Source organism: Sinohyriopsis cumingii, chromosome 8 (assembly GCF_028554795.1).
Source record: "Sinohyriopsis cumingii isolate HCF-2022 chromosome 8, ASM2855479v2, whole genome shotgun sequence".
NCBI classification, from domain to species: Eukaryota; Metazoa; Mollusca; class Bivalvia; order Unionida; family Unionidae; genus Sinohyriopsis; species Sinohyriopsis cumingii.
Genome location: NC_142968.1, coordinates 58,720,230 through 58,732,097, shown reverse-complemented (window position 1 = coordinate 58,732,097; position 11,868 = coordinate 58,720,230). Strand labels below are relative to the sequence as shown.

Below are 11,868 nucleotides of genomic sequence, written 5' to 3'. Positions count from 1 at the left end.
CCAGATGACGTTATTAAAGAGAAGAACTTGGTTCCACTCTGATGTTTTATTCTTACTTAAAGTTTGATGGAACTATCAGACATACTTGTCTTCATTTTAAAGAATATAAAATTTAGATTTCCTTTTCATGCAATTTCCATTTTCTTCCTGCAATTAATACACAAATTATACCCTATTGTAAATTCAGTACAAACATGTGAGTTATTTGTGCATACTTATGTTTTAAATATTTACAGTCTGTGCAATGACTTGTAGTTTTTGCGGTCAGTAAGCGGACTCCATCTCTTTAACACTCAGTATTTTTGGACTTTCCTTTAACAAAGGTTTTTTGATAATGATTTAAAAGTGATGAAATTCATATAAGGAGGAACATTTTCGATAGCACACAAATATAAATCACCACATTTTCCACTTTTATTTCGAAATACAATCGGCAACTAGCTCAGTCGTGACATTTTTTTATTCTTATATACATTTTCTATAAATATATATTAAGCCTTCTTCATATTACTTAACGATTCCTCTTGTAATCTTAAAAAGTGAAATACAATTTGTAAAAAATGTCTTTATAATTGGAAATGACCAAGATACGACCATTAAATCTGTGCGTGTGACTTTGAGGTGATGCAAATATAGTTCTCATTACTATTTCTGTATCTCGTGAAGCTGAATCGTTCATAGGAGAATATATATATATATATATATATATATATATATATATATATATATATATATATATATATATATATATATATATATATATATATATATATATATATATATATTAACATTATGGACTACAATTAAAGCTTTAAGTTTCAAACATGGCTGTATGTGAAGTATACAAAGTCGCATATGTATTAAATGTTCAAGATACTAGTTTTTCATCCATAATGTTTAGCAGTGTTTAAGTATTGTAGATGAGTTTACAATATTGGATAGATATTTTACACTAATAAAATATCTTGTGTAATTGTGTTTCATCAGGTTCTCATTTTAGGAGACACTGGACACAAGGAGACCAAATCTCTCCTGACATTTTCATCCTATACTATTAGATATATTATTATCCCATATAATAATACTATGATGTTTAAATATAAGGAAATTATTATAAACAATGGAAGGTATGTAATTTTTGTAGAATACAGTTGACGCGTCATTGACTCTTAATGGCTTTGAAATGCCTCTTAAATCAGTTTTGGACCTACGATATCAATATTCCAAATGTTCATGTCTTAACATAAACGACGAAAGAACTAATGCAGTCTGCACTGGCAGTAGAACAAAAGTAATGTTGCGTATTGTACAGAATATCATTTCTATTGGGAAATATCTAAATTTACTTTCGTCGGTATGATCATCTCTGCAGACTAAAATGATGTGGTTAAATAAACATATGAGACTAAAGTTATTGAAGTTCGAAATATTGTTTTGAAATGGCAAATACGGAGTTATTAAAAATATGGTACTGTCAAGAGTTTCTCATTTATTATTGAGTTTATTAAATCCTCCTCATAATGTACTCATATACTTTTTCTATAAGATCGTTGGGGTAGGGTCAAAGTTAGAATTTCAAAGTAGTCATTATTAAGGATTACACTGAAGTTATAATAACATGATGGATATCAATATATTCACAGATGCCATTACATTAACTTCGATTACAAGAACGATTGCTTCTTAGAAAATGTGGCAAACATATTGTAGCTGCCTTCGTTTCACATCTGGACCATTTGTTAATTGTTTGTAGTAGATTTACTTAAGGGAAGTCATGTAGGCAAGACACAGTTTTTGATTGATGTTTTTGTTCCGCTCAGGATACATTAAGCTACATCATAATCTTAGAGTATAAAGAAAAGATAGCTTTGTATAAACACAAATATAGATGAATGTCAATATTAGAACTGGAGAGTCTAGTGTAATATAGAAGCATTGGATTTAAAAAGAACTATATACATAAATTTTGAAAGTTAATATCATTAGTACAGTGAATTTTAAAGTGTTTTGTAATGAATAAATAATGCAATATTTCGAAATAAACTTTATTACCATTTTTTTGATAACAAATGGTATAAACTTGATATTAATAACTTTAATTTTAACATAAAATGATGTATTTAATATATGTTATTACACTGGTCTTTATTGATAGTTAAAAAAAGAATGTATAACAATCAATTTGCAATAATTACTATTAAATTACTGTGCTAGAAAGGTGTCTACGTGTCACAAGCAAAGGTGGTTTCAAACTAAAATTTTCCAAGACGCTTTACCAACTAATATTAATTTATGTACCATTTCTAAAATGCCAAACAACATATGTTCTTCAGAAGCTCTTTAAGATATATTCTGGAAGTGTATCGAAGCAAAATTAATTCTTAATAGTTTTACTGAATATGTAAGAATAAGTTCAATCTTCTCCATAATTTTTCACATTTCAACGAAACAATTTCTCCTCTCAACAGTAAAATGGAGCTAATAATGGTATACATTTATACTGAAATTTACACTATATACGTATAGATGTTGAATTACCTTGTGAATCACTATATATGGCATAACTGTTGTAAAGAAATTAAGTTAAATCTTATGTCTGGAAGTATTCTGGTTATGTAACATGCAGATAGGAGAGTTTCAACGCTCAATGGCATTTGCTCTTCGAAATGCTCAAGATAATGTATCGGCATGTGCAATGCACGTGCTTATGTATGACACAGGTATTATGGATTGGCGTTGAAGATGCAGTTTTAACTTTTTACTAGGAAGCTTATCTCGTCTCTATTAAGAAATAAAAATGTCAGCGATAAGCTGATCTGTCTGGATAAGAGGGTAAGCACAACTTCCTCCTTCATAAAATACAAAATTTAGTCTGACCAATCATCCTTAACATATGGGTCTAATTCAAGTACTTCCTCAAAATACGGGAGACATATTTAATTGAAATACATAGAATAGCTTGATTGGGTCTTATCATTCTTTCAATGCTGAACTTGAAGTCTGTTTCCTGCATCCTAAAAAGAAAAGAAAGAATTTTCCTTCGATTAATAAAATATAAGACGGTGGGAATCAACATATTAATAGCATTTTGTAACCCTTTTCATAGTCTTTCGAATTTTGAAGATGTTTGTACAAAATTTGCATTTAAATGCAGCTGTTTTGGATGGATAATTTTATAAGACTTAATAAAGCCATCCGCAGTAAAACTGCTGTGAATGGCTTCTCGAGTTATTCCTCATCTGAGAACAAATAAACTTTGTTCAAGCTTTAATAAAAGTGCCGTTGATGGGAATTATGAGGAAATAGATAATTTTAGTACTTAATATAACAAGTGGTCCACTTCTTTGTGCACTCCTTATTCTATTTAAAATGTCAAGTCAGCAATTGTAGTATTTTCTCCTTTTTGGTCAGTTTTTCTCCTACACGTTTAATTCAGCCATCGTATATAAAGCTGCTGATTGCAAGTAGTTGATGTATTCCACGACCGGTGATCATTACAAGTATACATCGTAGGTATGCATCCATTATTATTATAATTAACTTTTATCTTGACTTCTAATTGTTCTGTAATGCCGTGAACATTTTTTCTCCGTTTGATTCTCTTATGTGTACGAGTTCTTTATTCATTGTTCATAATTGTGTTTTTTTCCTGCTAGTGTAGATACTTACATAATTTTTTTTCTTATTAATACTGAGTTAGATTTAACTGAATGATATTGACATATTTTGATATCATTTATGATTCGATCTAAATTTCAACTGCATAGTCTTCGACCTAATTTTATGCGTTGGATTACCGGAGTGTTACAGTTCTTTTCGTTTATTTTCACACTTTTCCTATTCGTAGATTGTGATTTTCAAATCTATCCTTAACACACAAGGAAAACTATTTAGATTAAACTATTTCATTCAAAGATATGTAAGCCATTGCATTTTCGCTTTGGTTTTCTTTGATTTGTTCATGTCTCTCTGTCTATTTACTCTCTCCCTATCTCCTTCTCAAACTAGCTCTAAATATTGCAACTGTTTGGTGGTAACGATTGTTTTTATTGTTTTGGTTTTATTTGTAGAGAAAGAAAAATATGACATTTTTAAACATAAACAACAATTTTAGAATTCAAAGGTATATTTTAAAGGACTTTCCATTACCACGCGTTTCTAAGGACGTCAACTAAAGGTTAATTTTTAGTCACGTATTCTCTGCTGCGCCTATTTGGAAAGCCTAAATTCTATCTCCGACTCGTTCGGTCTGTCTGTCTGTCTCTCAGTGTATTTACTTCAAAATTTATTATAAAGTTGATGTTATTCCAAAGGTATTTGCCCTTTAGTAATGAAATGTATTTGACTTCATTGACTGAAGAATTACTGTAACGTTGATTAGTCTTCACCCCTCTCATTTATTGTGCGCTAACTATTAGTCTGTATTGTTGCTATACAGCGCTGTTTCATATAAAGTATATCTTGGTGTTCCACAACATAAGATAAGTGACTTGTACAACGACACTTGTGTAAATTAGAAGATATATCTTGGTGTTCCAGAACATTCACCTTGTATTTAAAAACAGGGCAGTTGCACTAAAAAGTAATACAATGTATAGTAATAACTCTACAATATTGTTGTTTCATTTTATAATTTATTTTACCCCACTGGATCCTCTCGTTTAAGTGAAGTCACCCCCCCCCCCATGAAAACGGTTTAATTGATTTCGCTCGCTGCGTTATATCACTTGATTGGTTTCTGAGCGTCTTTTGAAACATTTCGATTACAGGCATGCCGTGATACGCTAACTGCTAGGATTCATTTTTTATTTTTGGGGTGGCGATGGGGCTGGGAGAGGGGTAGGGTTGGGTGAGGATGAATCGGTGAATATATGAGTTGTACAAATGCGCATTCAAGTTTAGATACTCTTTTCGTATAAACGCCGCATCATTTTCGTTAATTTGCATGGTATACCATTGTATTTTATTAACGTCCACATTGTTTCTTATGAACTGATTCAAAGGCTTTTCAAAATGTAGGCTATTCATACACTACAGAACTCACCACTTTGTACGAACTAGATGTTTCGTTTCGTGGTGTTTGTACAGCGATTGTATTCGTCTTTAGAAATGGCACATTGAAAGGTTTCATTTAACATTTACGTGTGAAACCATCATTCATTGGGATACTTTTCTTTCTTAAATGTTTCTTCTGTCCAGTCTGCTGATGCGTGTTCGTTACCTTTCAAGCTGGTAATCATTCTTAAAGATTATTTTTAATCGTCTTAGGTGGTTTTCACTATTTTTGTAGTTATGCATCCAATAAGTATTTAAACAGAACTATTTACTGATCCTTTTATCGTAAGGATCATACTAAAACAAACGAAAGAACAAAGAAATACAAACCTATTAGGTATTTAGGTTCAAAGTTGTATTAGGTATTTAGGTTCAACGTTGGATGATAAGGTACACTACCGCTATTCCACTGCTTACAAAATCAAAGCCTTTCCTACATAAACAACCTACCTTATTTTAAAGATAGATATGTTGTGACGATCATCTATTGAATACACTAAGGCTAGTGTGACAACACTATACAAAATCTCCGATTAATTAAGATTTTATTTTAGGAAACTATCGGATAATTTTATAAGAACTGATAATAATTCATCTGTTACACACATCATGGATAAGGATTAAAACCTTCTACATAAAAACATACCTCTAATGCATGAAGTCGAAACGTGTGGAATTTTTAGAATGCTAATGTTAATTGTTAAAAATGACAGAAAAATATAATGGAAGGATTCGTTTTGATAAATTTTCTCAGAATAAATGGAGTAATTTCCAGAAAGGAAACGCTTGTTACTTTTGTTTTTGAACTTATGTTCTGATATCGGTCGATGTTTATGAAATGTCTACTCTTAACACACCCACTTATGGCATATATATTTTAATGTGGCCCCTTTCAAGATACATATATATATATTAATGTGGCCCCTTTTAACACACATATATATATATATATATATAAAGGGGCCACATTAATATTTATATATATTAATGTGGCCCCTCTTATATATATATATATATTATTTTTAATGTGGCCCCTTTTAATATATATATATATATATATATATATATATATATATATATATATATATATATATATATATATATATATATATATATATATTTTAATGTGGCCCCTTTCTGCCTTCGTTTTTAGCATCTGTAATCTGTTTTATATTTTTGAATTCTTCAACTGCTCATCTAAAATCGTCATATGATAGCCTTCTTAATATTCGAAGCTATTGTCGGCTCTTCTTTATAGTTGTACTTTTGGTTTTGTGGCTGGTAGGCCAGTCTATTTTTTGTCTTACCTTGTGCTCTCTCTCTCGTCTTACCTTGTGCTCTCTCTCCCTCTCTCTCTCCGCGTCTTACTTTCCTTAGCTGGTTTACATTACATTGTTTATCGAATATATTAGTCGTTTACTTTTACATCCCATCATTGTTGTTGTTCTCCTTTACCCTTTCTGAATGTTAAGTCACTTTCTTTTAGCTTTATTCTCCTACACGGCAACAGTGAAACACTTCGAAAACAAACGGTAGATCAGTGACAAGCAAACTAGGGATTTTTATATGTAACATTATTTGATATGATGTGTAAACAAGTAGCGTTTTCATGGATATAAGATGTAACAATATTTGATGTGATTTGTAAACAAGTGATGTTTTCACTAATGTAACATGTAACAATATTTGATATGATTTGCAAGCAGGTGCTGTTTTCATAGATATATGAATTAATTAACTGATTGTTTGATTGGAGACCATATTTCATTACATACAGCTTTTTCTCGATACTGTATCTAATTTTTCCACATATAGGCATCAACCAACTCAAATATGTATACTGGGGCGTGTTTGATTCTCTTGGCTGTGACAGTAGTATTGCTAGATGGTGCTGTAGCCTGGCGGTTTCGACTACCGCGGATTCACATCCCAGTGCCCGTATGTCAAGAGGTCTGCCACACGGAATGTCCCAACTTTGGCGATAATGCAGGGTGGCACCCAGCCATCACGGCACATTTGTGTCATTTAGCATGCCGAAGGGTTTGCAAGAGAAGCGTAAGTAAACTATGTGCTTGAAATGATTCTACGAAATATATATATATATATATATATATATATATATATATATATATATATATATATATATATATATATATATATGTATGTATGTATGTATGTATACTAGGAAATGGTTTGATAACGTATTTAACTTTACCCAGTAATAAATGAATGCCGATCATCCCATATTATGTCGCTCGATCTCTTGAAATAATGGGAATGGAAATCGATTTACCCCGAAAGACATGCAAAGATTTAAAGATATTAACCACAGAAGAGAATAGAATGAACCCAACACGTTTTGTAAAACTAACAAAATAATTTATTTCCCTAGAATTCAAAGTGAAATTTAAAAATAACTTACATTATTGTGAATTAAATCCCGATTGTCCTAAATGTTCTATCACAAGTCCAAAAGTATTGAGTATTCCTAATGATTTCCAGTGGTGTTTTGGATGAATTCCAAAATTGAACGTTCTTATGTGCTTGTAGTCTGGAAGGTGCTAACAATCTTGATGCATCACAGTGTTATAATCCAAGATGATCTCACGTGAATTAACAATAATTCAAAACAATAATTTAGTCTGAAAATGCTGTGTACTTTGTAATTCCAATAAATAATTTTACAAATGTCCTCTCAAACTAAAACTGAATACGATAAAAAGAGTAATTAAACGTTGGATACTGATATAGGAATGAATGATTCTAATGTAATCGATCTTGAAATAAAATTTTAATATATGGGATAAGGCTCAAAAGTTCTTTTTCAGAACATTCGGCACAACGGAAATATCCATCAACCTGTAAACATAATTCGGTTCTAGAAAATTCTAAGGTCAGAATCAAGGCTGTACCCATACTTCAAACTTAGTAAACTTATTTACACGGCATGACATTAGACATGTGACATCTACTAGTACCCTCAATTTTGAATAAAGGTCAATCACAAAAAAACAAATGTCTGTTATTCGTAATCATGCTTTGAAATCGCAGTTTGAAGCTTGTTTTAATGAATTTTGTAAAAAAAATCGTTCACTAGTTTTAAACAAACATTTGTGAAACTAATATCGGTTGGCGAGGAAATGAAAATTTTTACTTCCAGCAAAAAAGTCCTTTGTCATTTGACTGACTGGTTTTGCGAACAACAGTTTTATCATGGTATACAAGGAATTTCGAGTACGTCCAAGTCATAGCATATATAAGCAATACAGTTTTTAAGTTTCACTCCCTTTCTTAATCGTCTTTCAGTCTTTAATCATTATTTTTAGATCCCTGAGTTGGCAGCGGCTGATGAAGATTATCAAGTTGTACCCATGTCCCGAGACTTCCGTCATTATGACCTGAACGACGACAAACTTATATCACCCGAAGAGTTTGCAAATGCTCAGAAAGTTCCACTGGATGAAGTTTATAATGTGTTTCAATTTGCTGATACAAATGGTGAGCTGTGAAAATTGCATACGGTACAAGCCTAATCAAACCCTACAGCATTTATACCTATGAGAAAATTTGAATGAAATCGAAATTTGCTTATAACAAGTCGACCTTTTATGCACAAAGGTTAATGCTTTAGTAACCTTTCAAATAAAGCACTGCATTTCGTGTTAGGGAGATTTATAGCTAGAGACTATATGTTCCGAATCAAGTTTTCATTTTCATCCGTTGATGCAGAAAAATCTGATTGGTGATTCTGATGATCAGTAGAACCTGGCATCTTTTTTGTGTCCGTCAGATTTCAGTAATGCTGGGGATTTGGATTTTAATCAGATTGACCAAATAGGAAATCAAACTGTGTGCATGCCGGATGAAAATAGTGTGAAATGAGGATCCTATTGAATTAATTATGTTTGTCGTGTAGGTTATTTTATAATTGATTTACATTTATTTAGTGATCCTGTATTAAGAATATTAGCAATTTTCCTATCTTGAAAGAGTTGCCGAATACTATGACAGCAGTTAAGCCATTTAATTTCAGTTTTAAAATCTCTCCTCCTCCTCCCGTAAACATTCGTACCTGGAGGTAATTCCTGTTGTTTGTAGCCTACTGTGCCATAAAATTAAATTTTCACAAGCCACTCATAAAACGAGAGAAATAAATGATTATTGGGATTGCTTTCGTTGTTAATAAAATACTGTAATTTTTTTTGACTATTCCCTCTTATTTTTTTCCTTATTTTTTTAAGGAGATGACAAACTGGATGGAGAAGAATTAGTTTCGGCTCCATTTATTTTTGAAAGTAAGTTTTATATTATTAAGTACAAATTAAATAATTTGCTGAAGAGAAACTACACGTTTAAGATAAACGCATTATATATTCGACTGTATCAGTATTTATTTTATTACATTAATTTATAATCGTCTTTCAACTTATATTCTGTCGTTTTCCAATACATTAGACGTAGAGACACTGAACGAAAAATAGACAGATACGTATCTATCAAGAGTTATAACTCTTCAATCATTTTGAAAACTATAATCCAATCTACATTAGAAGTTCATGATCTCCTTGTCATTGTATTCTTTCATAAAGATGTCTGCTAACATGATTTTCGCAACAAGGCTGCGTGATCCTTGCAAAACCAATGATAATCATAAACAGCAGATGACAACAAATTCGAATCTACCTTGGCGAAGTTAGCTTCTTGTTATACTCTAGGTCTTAAAGTAAGTAACAGAAAGAAGTGAAACCAACAATTTAAATTATAAAAAATCATTTATTTCTCTACAACACAAAATTGTGAATTAAATCCCCCAAAATCCTAAATGTCCTATCGCAAGTCTAATGGATTACTATGTACATAATGAATTCCAACAGTTTTTGAGCGTCCTGATGTGCCAAAATGATGTAATCCAGAAGGTCTTTTAATGAGGTCACAATAATTCCAAAAAACAATGTGTTAATCCACTTTCAATGATCACTTACAAATTCTAATGGATAATTTAAATATATAATTCCTCTCAAAACAGAGCACAACTGTAACTGATTCACATAGATTGATCTTAAAACGAGTAAATTATTTGTGTACAAAGTCCCTATTTATAATTTTTTTTACCTACATGGAAGTCATTCAACGGAAAATTCGAATGAAAATTATAAGCACGTCTGTTTCTGGAACCTTGTGAGCTAAAATGTTATGTTATTTACAATTCATAATCATGGGGAAAAGTTAGTTATGTAAACAACATGTTTCCAAATAACCATTAGTTTAAAGTACAATTTCGAAGCATGGACAAAAGTTAAGCACCCAAGTTAGAAAACATGACATTGTACACGGCCGAATTCGGCTGCTTAGGGAAAATTGATTGTTTGTGCAGCTTACATGTTCTCTCTCAGAAACCATAAAAAAGAGATGAACATACCCAACCACCACACAAAGAAACATATAAGGCAGAGCAATCAGAGTGCATTTGATGAAAAATATTTCAACCAAATCGATATATGCATTTACGTGCCATCAGAGGGGCCTGCACTTAGTGAAAATTAATCGAAATAGGTTAGTCTCATATTTACATCAGAGGTGCTATTTGTACAGAATCGATTCATTTACATGTCGAGATGCAATAAACAACCTGAACAAGCTGCACTTTAGACTGCAATTGAAAGTTTTGTCAATGAAAAATTCTTTTTGTAGTTATTGTTATACATCTTGACACCATATGTTTTTAAATGAATTGGATTTATTTGTATACTTTTTTCCAGAAAACAAGCTCTTCTTTATACCGCAAATATTTTTGATGCGCTTCCTTCATTTCCTAACATCGCTTTATTCATGCAAACGTTTGATTATCTTTCAGGTGAGAAAACATCAGGTGAAAATGGCTATATTCAGGAGAAAGCGGATCGCAAGTCTGAGACTGAAGAATCTTTACATCAATAATAAAGAATTTATACAACGCTATAAATCTTTCATTATGCTTAGATGGTGACGGTACAATTACATTTGAAAAGGTCGTTTTATCATAATAAATACAATATACTACTATTTAAAAATAGTCATAACGTAGCAGACATTCTGGTGTGTCTTGGCTGAACGAGCTTTAATAAAAGTGCCGTTGATGTATGGAGAGAAATCTGCAAGAGCAAACAACGTGTTGTGTTCCTCTGTCATGAAAAAAGTGAACATGTTGATTATATACAAATAAATACTCTTAACAGTGAATTTTTTATTATTAATGAGAATGTAAACCTCACTGACACCTGAATCTTAAACCTAGAATTATTGATCATTTCTTGTTTATATTTTATTCAATACATCTGCCTTCTTTCAAGTTGGATCATCAGGTGTTCACAATAACACTGACACAGTAGATTATATCTTAATCTATACTTGTGAATGAGTTCCACTCTCCCTCCTTTTTATACCCAACCATAAATTTTGAAGGGACATGCGTTACCATTGTCCTTCCACATGTATTGTACATGTATGTTGAAGGGGCATGTAGTGTTACCAGTGTCCTTCCGCATGTACTGTATGTGTATGTTGAAGGATGTAGTGTTACCATTGTCCTTCCACATGTATTGTATATATGTGTTGAAGGGGCATGTAGCGTTACCATTGTCCTTCCACATGTACTGTATGTGTATGTTGAAGGGGCATGTAGTGTTACTATTGACCTTCCACATGTACAAGTGGACACATTTAGAGGTACATTATAGAACAACAACAATGAGAACGGATGTAAAACCTGTTGAACATGATGCAAATTATTAAAATGATAAGCTAGATATGGTACATATGTTTATTATATTAAGT

General features: G+C 31.7%; 1 protein-coding gene across 3 annotated transcripts; it reads left to right on the top strand.

Annotated features, from left to right (window-relative positions):
* The first annotated feature begins 3,370 nt into the window (after positions 1–3,370).
* On the top strand, positions 3,371–11,274 carry LOC149793613 (EF-hand calcium-binding domain-containing protein 1-like). Of its 3 annotated transcripts, none has more exons than XM_089967574.1 (5): positions 3,371–3,513; positions 6,871–7,110; positions 8,382–8,553; positions 9,297–9,350; positions 10,910–11,274. In XM_089967574.1, the coding sequence occupies exons 2-5, from the start codon at positions 6,889–6,891 to the stop codon at positions 10,990–10,992; spliced, it is 531 nt and encodes a 176-aa protein (XP_089823700.1). In that variant the 5' UTR covers positions 3,371–3,513; positions 6,871–6,888; the 3' UTR covers positions 10,993–11,274. The 3 variants fall into 3 exon arrangements, with proteins under 3 accessions (XP_089823700.1, XP_089823702.1, XP_089823701.1); XM_089967575.1 differs by having other exon boundaries at positions 3,381–3,509; XM_089967576.1 differs by lacking the exon at positions 9,297–9,350.
* The last annotated feature ends 594 nt before the right edge of the window (positions 11,275–11,868 follow it).